Source organism: Globicephala melas, chromosome 10, assembly GCF_963455315.2.
Source record: "Globicephala melas chromosome 10, mGloMel1.2, whole genome shotgun sequence".
In the NCBI taxonomy this organism is placed as follows: Eukaryota; Metazoa; Chordata; class Mammalia; order Artiodactyla; family Delphinidae; genus Globicephala; species Globicephala melas.
Window position 1 is genome coordinate 60,219,563 of NC_083323.1, and position 15,122 is coordinate 60,234,684.

The 15,122-nt window shown below is 51.0% G+C and overlaps 1 protein-coding gene and 1 long non-coding RNA gene across 5 annotated transcripts; one reads left to right on the plus strand and one right to left on the minus strand.

Moving 5' to 3' along the window:
• The first annotated feature begins 2,280 nt into the window (after positions 1–2,280).
• On the plus strand, positions 2,281–10,385 carry LOC132597932 (uncharacterized). The gene is made up of 3 exons (XR_009565447.1): positions 2,281–2,724; positions 7,011–7,104; positions 7,407–10,385. It is a non-coding gene; the product is annotated as an uncharacterized lncRNA (long non-coding RNA).
• MFSD5 (major facilitator superfamily domain containing 5) lies at positions 8,157–10,845 on the minus strand. Of its 4 annotated transcripts, none has more exons than XM_070046436.1 (2): positions 10,734–10,845; positions 8,157–9,764 (listed from the first exon to the last, which is right to left on the minus strand). In XM_070046436.1, the coding sequence occupies exon 2, from the start codon at positions 9,744–9,746 to the stop codon at positions 8,394–8,396; it is 1,353 nt and encodes a 450-aa protein (XP_069902537.1). In that variant the 5' UTR covers positions 9,747–9,764; positions 10,734–10,845; the 3' UTR covers positions 8,157–8,393. The 4 variants fall into 4 exon arrangements, with proteins under 4 accessions (XP_069902537.1, XP_069902538.1, XP_069902539.1 ...); XM_070046437.1 differs by lacking the exon at positions 10,734–10,845 and adding an exon at positions 10,463–10,563; XM_070046438.1 differs by lacking the exon at positions 10,734–10,845 and adding an exon at positions 10,363–10,480.
• Between the last annotated feature and the right edge of the window lie 4,277 nt (positions 10,846–15,122).

A 15,122-nucleotide genomic window follows, 5' to 3' on the forward strand; every position in this document is an offset into this window, starting at 1 on the left:
GAAGGAAGGGGGAGCTTGGTTTGAGGGACAGGGAGCTCCAAGCTGAAGACTGGCCCAGAGCCCTGGAGAGCTGAGACAGCCGGGGAGTAGGAAGAAGGACATCAGGATGGGCCACTGCCCTCTCAGCGTATACGAGGCTGCTTGCTGGCTGGCAGGCATGGTCCAGAGAGCAGCTCACCAAGGCGGGAGCCAGGGCTTCCAGATCTTACCCAAGACCCTAGCCCGATGGAGTCCACAGAACCACATTCCCACCCTACCTCTAGGTCCTTAACTCACGCCATCCTGCAGCTGCCGGATGAGGCAACAGTAGCTTCCAAGAAAAGCAAAGAGGCCCAGAATGGCATCAGGTCCATAGTGCCCCTTGGTGCCTCGCTCCAGGACTGAGAGGAAGAACTGGCAGCTGTCACACAATGCCCGCAGTGCGGGTGACGGCGCCTCCATGCTGTTCTTCAGGACAGCTGATGCCTTGAGCAGAAGCTTGGCCACCGCCTGGGGTCCTCCCTCGCCAACCTGCTGAAGTTCAACTGCCAGCTGGCAAAGCTGGAGGCTGGGGGCCAGACTGGTGCTCCTCAGGTAATCGTAGGCCTTCTCCACTGCCCTCGTGGCTCTGGCGTGGTGGTGGCCCCAGCAGAGGCGACGGCAGTGTTCCAGGGTGAGCTCCAAGAGACAGAGGGCCCTCTGCGGGGAAAGAGGACCAGGAGAGCCCCCTCCCTCTCCCACCAAAGCTCTGATCACATGCCTGGAGAGCAGGTCACCTAGGAAATCAGCATCTGCTTCATTCAGACCATGCCCACTGCCTTCAAATAGCTGATTGGCAGCTACCACTCGACAGGCTGTGGGAGAAGCAAAGTGGGGAACCTCACAAGGGGTACTTTCATCCTCCAAGAGTACTAGAAAGCTCAAGGCCTTTAGCCGAGCTGACAATGCAGCCTGCCGCTCCACCAGGGCTTCTGCCCCCTTCCAAAGCAGAGAAAAGCTGCCCCGAGCCACAGCCTCATAGTCCTGGGGAGCAGCTTGTCGAGAACACTGCACCAAGCAGGTATGGAGGGGCTGAGCGACTCGGAGTGTGGCCTCTGGGATTCCCTGTGCAGCAGTGTTCCGCAGAAAGATGAAGAGAATTCGTTCCAGGTAGAGGGGTGGGCGCTGGGGTGTAGACATCAAGTAGCCATCGCAAGCCACCTCTGCCAGCTCCAGCAGGCTCCCCAGGTGCCTAGGGCAAGCCAGCTTGACAGTCAGCTGCTGGTTGCAAGCCCTCAGGATGGCATCACAAGCTTGCCTCCTCTCGGCATCAGATCGGCAGCTGGGAGAATCAGGTGGAAGCTTGGACAGGAACTCCTAGGAGGAGAAGAAGATGTGAATGAGGCTACCAAAGGAGAAAAAAAAAGATAGGGAAAGGAACTAGAAATGAGATGGCTCAAGAGTGGATCTCCTACTAATCTGTCTCTTCAAATAAGTCAAAAAACAAAACAGCTCAGCTTGGTAAGCCAGGTGTATCCACAGCCAGACAGCACTCCCACCTTCAAGTCAGGCAGCAGCTCTTCAGCCTCCTTTGGACTTCTTAGCAGAGTCCCAAAGTTGACTCCTTTGAAGCTCCTCATGGTGCCGCGGGACTAGGGGAAAGAAAACGGATTAGGGAAGGCGGAGAAGATTTGTAAAGGAGCTAAATGAAGGGCGGGAGAAGGGCTTGAAGGCCGCGGAAGGCGGGGGGTGGGGGTGGGGGCAAAAAATCCCATCAGAAATCCTATCGGAAAAACATACATGCCAAGACGCCGGGCTCCCGTTATAAACCGACGCTTCTGCTATTCCTTCCTCCCAGCCTATCCCCAGCCTCACTACCCGTCCCACCAACCAACGCCCCACACCGGAGGCCTCCACCGAGCTCTTCAGCACCACCAGGACGTCCCGAGGTCTCCCGACCCTACCTCGTAGAGACGCCCGGCCTCTTCCCTCAAGTCAGCGCTGGGGCCCCATTCACCTCGGCGCATACATACGTTCACGAGTACCTCCAGGCCTTCCGTCCCAGAGATAGTTCTTCTTCCCAGAGGCAGGACTTACCCACTAGACTGAGTACTCCGCAAGGATCCAAAATGTATCCTTCGTTTTCCGCGCCAGCCCCTCCTTTCAAATATGCCCAGCGACCAATCAGCGAGAGCTACGTAACGTCGGCGGGCCGCGAGGCGCGCTGGGAGTTGTAGTTTACTCGCCGCGCTGCGTCCTCACGTGACGCCGGCCGGCGGGGTTTAGCCGCTATGAGGGCGAAAGCCTTTCGGGAATGCGGGTTTTTCCACATTTTCTAGTCGGGGCCGACTTCTTCAGCTACATGTAGCTTAGCTGCTATTGTGAAGGCCAGTCCCCTGCCTCCTTCTCCTCCCCTTTATCTTCAGAGCTCGGAAAGAGTTTAAATTTGCAGACAAGGGAAATAGGTTAGATAACAAAAAGAACTTACTTGGAAACTCGCGGTTTGGGTTACTAGGAAAAAAGGGTATAGCCTTTCATAGAATTCTTTAAAAATATAGTTTTCCGGGGCCACTGACATGAGTACTGTGGCGACTTCCAGCTCTCTCTGCCTTCCAGCCTTGCTCCTTGCATCAGTTGGATTGTTTGAGGAAGACAGAGGATCTTCTTGATGGGGGATGGAGGGTAGAGGGGTGGGGTGGAAGCTGTGAGTTACGACGGGAAACTCATTCACTGGGATACTTCGCAGTTTTTAATCGCTTATATTCGGTAAGTACTAACTACTTCCCCAAACATACACGTTCACTTGGCTCTGCTTCTCTTCCCTTCCTCCAAAGAATTCAGTTCACAACTTTGGGTCTTCCAGTTAGCTTTTCCCTGATGAACTCTATTAACTCATCCTTCTCTATTATTGGTTTTCTTCATCATCATCAACCTCTTTTAGGAGCTGAGGATCTAGCAGGGAAGACTATTTAAAAACAAACAACAAAAAAAAGCAATGACGAAGAATCTCAGCGCTGTAATGGTAATATTGCTGCAGGGGCTGAATGTGTATGATACATCAGTTCTCTCAGTACTCATTTCGTCTTGCTTACTCCTTAGCAGTCAGTGCTTTGACAGTGTTCTAGGACTTTTTCCCTATGTATATCTATTTGATTCTCCTGAAGGGCAGAAAACATCCTTTTTTTTTTAAAGAAGATGTTGGGGGTAGGAGTTTATTAATTTAATTATTTTTGCTGTGTTGGATCTTCGTTTCTGTGCGAGAGGTTTCTCTAGTTGTGGCAAGCGAGGGCCACTCTTCATCGCGGTGCGCGGGCCTCTCACTATCGCAGCCTCTCTTGTTGCAGAGCACAGGCTCCAGATGCGCAGGCTTAGTAGTTGTGGCTCACAGGCCTAGTTGCTCCGCGGCATGTGGGATCCTCCCAGACCAGGGCTCGAACCCGTGTCCCGTGCATTAGCAGGCAGATTCTCAACCACTGCGCCACCAGGGAAGCCCTAAAACATCCTTTTTTTATGCGTCTTCTACTTCTAACAAAAAGGAAGTTCTATAGAGATCAAAAAGTGCTGACAAGGGACTTCCCTGGTGGACCAGTGGGTAAGACTCCTCACTCCCAATGCAGGGTGCCCAGGTTCGATCCCTGATGGGGGAACTAGATCCCGCATGCATGCTGCGACTAAGAGTCTGCATGAGGCAACTAAAGATCCCGCATGCGGCAGCAAAGATATGCCACAACTAAGACCCGGTGCAGCCAAAATTAATTAATTAAATGGTCCACATAAAAAAAAAAAAAAGAACTACGATAAAACTGAAAAAAAAAAGTGCTGACCAATGTGAATTTGAGTCACATAATTCAATCCCTCACTTGAATCCCTGATGTTTACAAAGAGACAGTACGGGACAGTGAAAAGAGCTTTCAACTTGAGTTTGGACAGAGGAGCCAGGTTCTAGTCCCAGCTGAATTTATTATTAATCTGTGAAATGGGGTAGTAACATCTAGCCTCGCTCCCTGCCAGGGATTCTGCCAGCCTCAACTAGAACAGATATGAAATGCTTTCCAAAGGCCCAATGAGGCTTCGCAGCCGTTAAAAGGCGTGTTTTATATATAATGATATATGAAGATGCCAGAGATACATGAATGCTTGTTATAGTCTTCCTATGGATTTCAATCGTTTTAAAAAGAGAAAACCAAGATATACTTTTATGTAAAAAACAAGATATATTTTTATGTAAAAAACAAACAAGTTGCAACATGAAAGCTATGATTCATTTTTATTAAAAAGCATTCTATGCACTAGACTATAAACATTTAACAGTGGTATGACGAGCAGGCTTAAGGGAGCCTATCATTTTTTACATTTTATATTTCTATATGTATTTATATTTGTAATATATTTATACATCAATATAAATATATGTATTTTAACATTATATACACATGTATTTACATTCACATATTTATATTAAATATATATTTCTGTATTTGCATTTGACTCTTTTACAATGAACCCATATTACTTTATTGTTAAAAATAATTATTGGGCTTCCCTGGTGGCGCAGTGGTTGAGAGTCCGCCTGCCGATGCAGGGGACACAGGTTCGTGCCCCGGTCCGGGAAGATCCCACATGCTGCGGAGCGGCTGGGCCCGTGAGCCATGGCCGCTGAGCCTGCGCATCTGGAGCCTGTGCTCCACAACGGGAGAGGCCGCAACAGTGAGAGGCCTGCGTATCGCAAAAAAAAAAAAAAATTATTAAAGCAAATGTGACATTTTTTTTTTTTTTTTTTGCGTTATGTGGGCCTCTCACTGTCGTGGCCTCTCTCGTTGCAGAGCACAGGCTCCGGACATGCTGGCTCAGCGGCCATGGCTTATGGGCCTAGCCGCTTTGCGGCATGTGGGATCTTCCTGGACCAGGGCACGAACCCGTGTCCCCTGCATCGGCAGGTGGACTCTCAACCACTGCGCCACCAGGGAAGCCCAAAGCAAATGTGACATATTTTTATAACATTAGGTCTGATCCCAAGCATGACAAACTTTTGTTTGTCTAATAATTCTATTCTGTGGTTCTGTGGGGAAGTGGTGGCAAAAAATAATAAAAGCAACAAGGAGAACCACAGGACTGGGGTTAGGGAAAGTGTGTTGGGGAGTGGAACCTAGACCCAGCCAAAGGGTCATGGCTATTCACTGGGGGTAGCCATTCCCCTCCCTGAGCAGGGACTGAATTTCCAGGAAGAGGTCATTCTCCAGCCTCAGAACGCAGTACTGTCCTCATGACCCAGTCCTCCTGCCTTCTTGTCCATTGGCTCCTGGTTCCTTGGGCTGTTTCCGTTCTCCTCAGGATCACTTAAATGCTCCAAATAAAATAATTATATATCCAGCTGGATGGAAAGTCAGAAAATCAGGAGCCTCTCTTAGTGAAAGATGGTGGTGTGTATCAAGTCTGACACCAAGCTGACCTTCCCACTTGAGGAAGAGGAAATGAGTTCAAGTGGAACACACTGACACCCTCCTCAGCTGCTCACATACCCCAAAGTAGAAGGCTTCTCAGATAGCTTGATCCTGCTCTCTGGGCCAGGACCAAGGATAAACACTGCTGGGAATCACCCAACCACTGGGATGGGTTGGAAAGTTCTATACCCCATTACAGTCCCATCCACTCATTCTCACACCCAAATCTGGCTAGGCTCAGCTGGATTGAAAAAGTTAAACAATAAAATACGAACGCAAACACTTATGTAGTACTTACACTGGGGGCCAACTGCTGCTCTAAGTGCTTAATTTAATCCTCACATGAGCCCTAGGAGTAGAAACTACACCATCATCCCCATTTTATAGATGAGGAAACTGAGGCACAAGGTTGAACCCAGGCAGTCAGGCTCTGACTCCATGCTCTTCACCAGTTCCCTCTGCTGCCTCTCAGCAAGGCATCACAAGCAGCGTTCTGCAGGCAGCATGCGCCTGGTGAAGCAATCCCTCATTTGCCCCATATGGGTAAATATCCAAAGGTGGGCCAGGTGGCCACGGCTAAGTGCTCCCACACTCTTGCCCTTCTCCAGGGACAGGGCTCAGGAGGAGGGAAGAGGGCTAGAGGGGGAAAGGCAGGTAGGTGAAGACCCAGGGGACAGAGTCAGTACATGCCATATAGAAGGGGTACTGCGCAGACAGCAGGAGGCAAGGTTTGGCCTTGGCTTTGCCATCCACTTGCTACATGCCCTTTAAGTGGGTTTTCCTCTTGGGTAAAAAATTTCACCAGCACCTGGTAATACAGTGCATGGCATATAGTAGGTGCTCAATAAAAATATGTTTAAGGCTGACTGGACAATCTCTAAGATGCCTGTGAGCTCTTCACACCCGATGAGTCTTGACAAGAAGAACCCTCCCCACTCTATCTGCTACCAGCTCCTTTGAAGAAAGCTCAGCAGGGACAAAGCTAAGGGAAACTCATTAGTCTGTCTCCTCTACCCCCCCATTTCCCTGTCACTTAGGAATATGGGGCCTCCTCATGCTTCCATCAGTAAACAATTACTGTCATCCAAAACAACAAATCATTAACTAGGCTCTGGATTCTAGTCTAATAGATTTCCCAAATGGGCAGCTCTTGAAAAGCCACGTGTGAGCTAGCCTGTCTCCTCTCCAGACATTTACTGAGCACAGCCACGGGCCAAGCCCCCACTTGTGTGTATATATATGGGGGAGGCAAGGGCAAATAGGACACAATTTCCTCCTGTCTTCAAGGAGATCATACTGTGGTAGAGAGAGACGGAAAGTCTACAAATAACTAAAGTACATCGAGGTCCAGCTCCACAGGGCAGAAAGGGGAAGTGGAGTTACTGCAGCAGACTCTGTTTTAGCCTCAAGATGGGGGAAGGAAAAGATATCTGTTTTTTCATACTTAACCTCAACTTCTATTCCCTGCAGGCTGGGTGGGGGAATGTGTTTTTTCCCTTGTCTGACTAGGGACCTGAGACCACCACTCTTCCCTCCCCCTTGGCCTCACCCTGCAGGAGCACATCCACCCCACATTCCTCCTACACCAGGTGATACTATCTCGCCACACAGGTTTGGACCTGCAGCTCTTGGAAAGTCTTGCGTCTTCCTGTCTGGGAAGTAGTCTAGGACCCACGGAAAGGTCATCAACCTCTTTTCCAGACAGGTAGGTCCCTCATGCCCACCTCAAGCACATTCCAGGACACACCCTTGGGCCTACCCTCCCTCCATCCCCACCCTTCTTAACTGCTGGCTCTGCTACCCCTGAGAAGCCCAGGTTTGGGTGGGAGGAGGAAAGGCAGATACAATCGGAGGTGAGGCAGGGAGGGGCTCACAGAACTGGTGTTCCCACTGGTACTGTTTCCTGCCCTGATGGCTCCCTCACCCTCACTCACTCTGGGTGGGGAAGAGTCAGGTACAGACAAGATCCCAGTCCCTCATCCATTCACTGCTCTCTCTCCCTGGCAGCCCTTCACTTGGGTTTCATGCAAGGATACAGGAGCTGGTGGACCCCGGTGATGCTGGACAAATGGTGCCTCTACAGCCGCAGAGGCAGAAGGCAGACAGCACACATGTGCTGAGCTGCAAGCTTGCTCCTGAAGGAAGGCTCCGGATTTGCCCCAAGGGGTGGTCACAGACGCAGCTCAAGCCCCTGGAATCTTTGCTCAGTGGCATGGGCATCCACCCCATAGGCTCCAGAGACTACCTCACCCTGGATGTGGAGCAAGGTGTTTGCTTGGCAACCGGGGAGGGTGCCTGACCCCAGAGTAACAAGATACAGAGGATCTAGGGGCCTCAGGCATTTCCCACCCATTTCTGTTGAGAGGCAATTCCACAGCTCTCAGTTTAAGCTGGAGGCAGTCTTAGGCTCTTTTTTCTTTTTTTTTTTTTGCGGTACGCGGGCCTCTCACTGTTGTGGCCTCTCCCGTTGCGGAGCACAGGCTCCAGATGCGCAGGCTCAGCGGCCATGGCTCACGGGCCTAGCCGCTCCGTGGCATGTGGGATCTTCCCAGACCGGGGCACGAACCCGCGTCCCCTGCATCAGCAGGCGGACTCTCAACCACTGCGCCACCAGGGCAGCCCTGGAGGCAGTCTTAGAGAGGCTAGAACTACAAACCTTCTGCTGGTAACCCCACCTCTCACCTCACAACCTCCAGCTGCCGTCTCATCAGAACTACTGAGGTGGGTACAGGTGAGGATGAGTAAATCAAATCGATGATCAATTAAAAGTGTTTATTTTTAAGTAGAAAGGGGGAAGAGAGTGACACAGAGGCAACTTTTGGCATCTTCTTTCTGGGCCATCACCCCCATGTGCTTCCCAACCCAAAGCACTGGCAGGAGGGGCCCCGGGACAGGATGAGGGGCCAGACAGTCGCAAAGTCACAGAGAGATCTGTACAGCCCTGGAGAGGTGAGATTCAAGGGTCCATCCCAGCTCCCTCGTCCTGGAACAGGATTAGAGCTCAGGGGCATAGGGCTCCCCGGTGGGTGAGGGCACCCGCAGCTCAGCATCATGCCTGACCACGGTGAAGAGCCCCACCACCGCCAGCAAAGCCATCACCATAACGGCGGAGCAGATGCTGAACATGTTCCGAGTGCCCGTTTTGCGATCGCTGTCATGGAGGACCAGAAGCCCCAAGCAGGCCAGTAAGTGCAGGGGCACCCGGAACCAGTTGAGGACACCAGCTTGCTCTGTCTCAGGGATCACTTTTCTCCGCAGGAAGCCCATGCTGGGAAAGTACAGCCCACAGGCTAACTCGATAAGGAGGAAGGCTATAAAGGACTCCACTGGACTTTCCTGGCCTGGGCTGGTAGAGAAGGTCAACATGAAGAGGGAGAAGACGACGATGAGGACAGCGAGGGAGACTAGGTGCATGGGCTGAAGGTGGTACCTCTTGGAGGTAGCGATGCGGTACAGAGAAGAGCCGAGCAGGCTGGCTGCCATGAAGCTGGAGAAGATGATGCCCAGCGGGGCCCCATGTGGGTCCAGCACAGGCGTCCAGAGGAAGACAAAGATGAAGATGACACTCTCAAACAGGGCCTGAATGGTGCCTAGCAGCAGCACACGACGGTCCGACAGGAGACAGCGCAGACCCCCAGCACAGGTCCTGGGGAAGGCACGCTGCCGACCATAGTTCTCTCCCCAGTTACGGAGGGCCAAGGCCCCAGCCAGAGCCAAGAGAGGGATGGCAGCCACAAAGGGTGCCACAGGCCCCAGGCCCATCCAGCAGGCCACGGCCTCAGCTGCCACACCTGCCACTACAGCCAGCACGTGATTCCAGAAGGCAGCTCGGGCAAAGGTAGCCGGGATCCACTCTGCGGGGAAGTCATGCCGTTCCACATGCTCGTGGATGTACCAGGCCTCAAAGGCCGAGAAGAGCAGGGCTGTGGACAGCCCACCAAGTGCTCGGCCCACCAGCAGCACAAAGTAGTCCTGAGAGAGTTTGGTTAGGCAGCAGAGAGAGTAAGTGAGGGAGAAGAGGACACAAGACTTCTTGCGACCCAGCCAATCCACAAGGGAGGAGGCCACCAGTCCAAAGAGGACTGTGGAGGCAAGGCCGCAGACATAGAGGATGGCGATTTGTCCCTCCAGGAAGTGGTAATGTTGATAGAGTTTATAGAGGTAGGGGGCCTGGAGCCAGTCAGCCGCCAGGGCCAGGAAGTAGACCTGATAGAAGTCCAGTTGAAACCGAAGGAAGGAGGGATTGCTGCAGGCTCTTCCAGAGGGCTTAGCCCGGCATCTTGACAGCTCCAACCCCAGGCAGGAGGCCAGGAGGACCACAAAGGCAAGGTAGGCAGTCACCAGCATGGCCGGCCCCCGGAAGACCTAGGGAGAGAACGGGGCTTCAGAGTCACATCCATTGCCCGGATAGCGCCGTCAAGGAGCTGCGTGTCTAAGCAGAAGGCAGCTCCACCCAACCCCCACTGCCACCTGCACTTCCCCACCCCTCAACTCCACTCCCCCGGAGCTCAGACCAGAAGGACCAGCTGGGTGGGTGGCAGGAGTGGCCCACCAGAGCGGTCTCCAAGGACACTGTGCGGCAGGGAAGGGGTGGGAGAGGGGAGAAGATTGAGCATTCGCCTCATCCTTGCCTGGTATAGCAGAGAGGGAGTTCCTTCACTAATCCCAGCCCTGCAGTTAAGGGGCTGCTGCCCTCTCCCACAGTAGCTTATGCATACAATACTTCCTTCTGTTACCTCCCATCCTCTTTGGGGAGCCCGTTTTTGCCCTCAATGTCTCGTCATCTGTCCCGGGCATCCCCACCGCCCGCGCGGGCCTCTCGAGTTGCTTCTGGGTCACGCGCGTGCATCTCAGATTCTCCCTCCTCCAGGTCAGGGCACCCCCCCCCACACACACAATGCGCCCCCTAGTCCCTGCCCAGCGCCGCCACATCCGCTCGCGCCTCGCCCAGACACCATTTCACCTGCTGCCCCGGTCTGCGGGGACGCTCCGGACACGCCCGGCTCCAGGCCGCCCGGCCGCCCTGCCCGCCCTGCCCGCTCTGCCCGCTCTGCCCGCTCTACCTCCGGCTCGGGTTCCCCCAGCGCGCCCGCCCCTCACAGCCTGCTTCCGGGAGCCTGGGAGCCCTCTGGCCGCAGCCATGATGGGTCCCGTCACGTGACGGGGGCGCGGCGCTCAAACCCCGCCCCTACTCCGCCCTCTTGCCCCAACCGGGGCGCTGAGCTCCGGACGCCTGCTGGGGCTCAACAGGAGGCGGTGGTGGTCGCTGCTCCGGGTTTGGCCCTGTCCGCTGCCCTCCCGTGACACCCGCTCCTTCGACTCCTGGATACCTACGGGGCCCCGTGGAAGTAAAGACAGTTTCTGTCTCTTCGTCCGTGCCCTGGGTTAGGGAGCGCAGCTGTGTCTGGGAAAATGCCAGCAGTACCGCAGAACTGGCGCTCGAGCTTCTTGAGGAACATCGCCGCCCCAAGCCGAGACAGGCTCCTCGCTTCCCTCCTCTCCCAGAGTAGTGACCTCCAGGCCAGAAGTCAGTATGGCCCAGACACCTGAGGGAGGCAGTGTGGTGTAAAGGACTTGGACTTTGGTTTGCAGACGGCCAAGGCTCAAATCCCAGCCCTGTGGCCTCGAGCAAGCCATATGACTTCTCAGTGTCCCAGTTTCTTGGTCGGCAGTCATAGGAGGGCAGCGCCCAAAGAAAAAAGGCTGAAGTTCAGTGGCAGTTAAGGGTTAAGAATTTCAGCCTTGGAGCCGGATGCCCACCCTCTGCCACTTACCAGCTGTGTTACTTTGGAAAGATTATTTAAACTCTTTCCAGCCTAGTATTATCTCCTCAAAACCCTCCAATGGCTTCCCATCTCACAAAGCATAAAATCCAAAATCACTACAATGGCCTACAAAACCCTCTGTCCCCTGTTCCACTGCTACATCTCTGACCTTATCTCCTACCATTCTCCTTCCTACGCCTCCTCCATCTATACTGTCTACCACCAGGGCCTTTGCACACTGTGCCCTGTAAAGTTCTGGTTCTTCTCCCAGATATCCACATGGTTCCCTCCCTCAGCCCCTGCAGTTCTGTCTTCAAGTGTCACCTTATCAGAGAGGCCTTGCTTGGCCAACCTGTTTGAAAAAACACCACCACCTCTGCCACAGTAATCTACCTGCTTCCTTACCAACTCTCTAGTCTCCTTTGCTGCATTTTCTCCATAGCACTTAACACCATCTGGCACACTATATATTTTGCTTATTTACTATTTCTTCTCCCTACAGATTTTCATCTGTTTTGTTCACTTGTATTCCCAGTACTTAAAATGGTTAATGGTACATAAAAACATTCAATAAATATTTGATGAATAAATGAAGGAATAAGTTAATACGTGTAAACTACTCTAAAAAATGCTGGTTTTTATTGGCTGGTAACACTTATCAAACAGTTACTATGTACCTAAGTTCTGTCTTAAGTCCTGGGCCAACTGCTGTAGATGAATTGTTTAACTGTCACAACAACCCTTTAGGTAGTTACTATGATTATCCTTCAGAATTGGAAAGGTTAAGTAACATGACTAGAGTCACATGGTAAGAGGTAGAGTCAGAACTGGGACCCAGATCTTTCCAGTTCCACACTCATGATTTCTAAGAAGATTAAATGGGTTCACCCACCTGCACAGGTGATTAGCAAATGTTGGTTTTCTTTTTTAAAAAATTTTATTTATTTATTTATTTTTGGCTGTGTTGGGTCTTCGTTTCTGTGCGTGGACTTTCTGTAGTTGCAGCAAGCGGGGGCCACCCTTCATCACGGTGCGCAGGCCTCTCACTGTCGCGGCCTCTCTTGTTGCACAGCACAAGTTCCAGACGCGCAGGCTCAGCAGTTGTGGCTCATGGGCCTAGTTGCTCCACGGCACGTGGGATCCTCCCAGACCAGGGCTCGAACCCGTGTCCCCTGCATTGGCAGGCAGATTCTCAACCACTGCGCCACCAGGGCAGGCCCTGTTGGTTTTTCTTTATACTAAAGTTTGGAGGGTAGAGGGTGGGAGGATCTGGAATTATAACTTGAGAAATACTTTCTTATGATAAAGTAAACAGCTGAGATTTATATCCTACAAGTTCCAAGTTGCCTTTATCCCTAACTGGCAAACTTCTAGAGAGTAGAAAAGGTATTGGTTCCCATGCATTTGTCTAGAAACACGAAGACTCAAAAATCATCATTTCCCAAGGTCATTCAGTGAGTGAGGGCATAAGGGATCGAAATGGCCTTCTATTCTGATCCTGGACTGAAACCCCTTGAACTCCTGACACCCAGTCTCTCAGTTCCTGGTGGTCTTTTCTTTGAGGGAGGAGGTCATCCTGAATGAAGGCAGGGAGTGGGACAGGATGGCCTTACGTGCTTTGTCTTCTGTTTTCCAGGATGGAGGCCAGTGCTCTCCATTATTGAATTGCATTTTGCTTAGAAGCACCTGACAAAGAGAGACTTTAAGGAAGATTACATTATTTTGGATTACTTTTATTGTAGGACCTATTCAAAATATGTTAACTCTTTAAGGTTCCCCTGGCCCCTCGAAGCTGTGAAGCACAGCTGGGAAATGTGCCAGCTGAGCAGCAGGGGACTGAAGGGGATAAAGGACAGCCTGGGAGTGCAATTCCATCTCTAGGACACACTTCTAGTAGAGGGCAAGGAGGGCTGGGGTCTCTGTGTGGGGAGTCACAGGGGAAGTCTGGCTTTCAGGGCAGGTGGGGAGGATGCTCTGGGAATTACTAGGAACCATGCTTACCAGAGGAGCATCATTTAAAACCTCTGTTATGAAAATGTTCAAACATACATAAAGGTAGAGAGCATAGTTCTATGAAACCCTATATACTTAATTCAACAATATTGATTTTTGTACCTTTGTTTCTTCTCCTCCTTTCTTTCTTTTTTCGTTTGCCAAAATACTTAAAATTAAATACATCACTTCACTCCATACTCAGTGTGCATCTGAAATACGGACCTTTTCCTACATAACCTCAAAGCCATTTTCACATTTAACAAAATCAACACAGATTCCTTGGCATTGTAAGTACTCAGTTCATAATTAAATGTTTCCAGCAGTCTAAAAATGTCTCTTTACAATTGGGTGGTCCCAATCAGGAACCAAACAAGGTCTCCCCACCACCACCACCAGCCATTGACTAGTTGAAGAAATCCAGTCAGATCTCCTTTAGAATGTCCCACGTTCTGGATATGTTTTCTCACTTCCTTGTTTCGTCATTTAATATGTTCCTCCACCCCCCATGTTTCTCATTAAATGGAGGTTAGCTCTAGAGGTTTGATTAGAATCATGTTCAGTTTTTTTGTTTGTTTCTTTGTTTGGCAAGAGTCCTTCACAGGTGGTGCTGAGTGCTTCAGATTGCATCACATCAGGAGGTACACGGCATGTGGTTGTGCCATTTTTAGCGATGCTAAGATTCATCAGTGGGGTCAGGTAGTGACAGCCTTATTCCTCCATTGTAAAGTTCTCCATCAACCACCATCCTTGGTTTCATCCATTGACGATTCTTGCTTTGATCAATTATTTCATTAAGGGGTTGCAAAATGGTGATTTTTCTAATTCCATATTCCTTCTACATTAGCTGGAGTTCTTCTGTAAGTAAGAAGTTTTCTCCACCACTTAGAGCTATTTGGCCACCCTGAAATATAAGTTACACAGGACAGGCAGCATAAATGCATAATTCTTTTTCTTTCTGGTTGCCAATTTTCAGAATATGAAGTTGGGAGAAAAACTTCATTTTTTAAAAGTTTTGGGCTTAGAGCTGAGTAGGGATGGATGGCCTGGACAGTGGGCAGGGGAAGAAGGGTCTATTCTGGTAGCTCTGTCCAGCCCTCACTCATTCCAGGGCATGGGGTGTTTGGGGGACAGCTGGACAATGGAGGACTTGGTGTCCTGGCCCTTGGGCAGCAATGAGATGGGCATGACATAGGCCTGGTGTGCAGGCAGCTGCAGGACCCAGAGAGAGAGAGAGAGAAAACCAGATTTTGGGCAGGCAGAAAGAGAGGTAGGAATTGAAAAACAGCTGGACCCAGAAGACAGGAACAAAGACAGAAAGGGAAATAGAAATGGAAGAGATCGAGAATGACCTGCACCCAGAAGCAGAATAGGACAAAGGAGAGAGGCAGGAGGTGAATCAAAAGACCAAGGAAGAGGAACTTCCCTGGTACCGCAGTGGTCCCAATGCAGGGGACGTGGGTTTGATCCCTAGTCCAGGGAGATCCCACATGCGGTGTAGCAACTAAACCCATGTGCTGAAACTACTGAGCCTGCGCTCTAAAGCCTGAGCTCAACTATTGAGCCTGAGCTCTAGAGCCCGAGCCACAACTACTGAAGCCCCTGTGCCTAGAGCCCACGCACTGCAACGAAGAGTAGCCCCCGCTCTCCACAACTAGAGAAAGCCCACAACGAAGACCCAACGCAGCCAAAAAAAAAATTATTTAAAAAAAAAAAAAGGAAGATTTTAAAAAAACAAGATTTTAAATTGGATGGGGAAAGGGAGGGACGAGTGGGGGAAACAGATGTAGAGATACAAGTTAGGTGAAGGCAGAAAGTCCAGGTGATAGAAACAAGGAAACAGAAATGGAGAGAGTGGTGTAGAAAGCTAGAAGGAAAGATGAGCAGAAGGATAAACAGAGATAGAAAGGAAAGAACAAAGGGTTCCAGAGAAGGAGGTTGAGAAAGAGAAGATTGAAACAGACCA

Excerpts from the sequence above, each read along its gene's own strand:
- MFSD5 (XM_070046436.1), bottom strand. The coding sequence starts at position 9,746 with ATGCTGGTGACTGCCTACCTTGCCTTTGTGGTCCTCCTGGCCTCCTGC.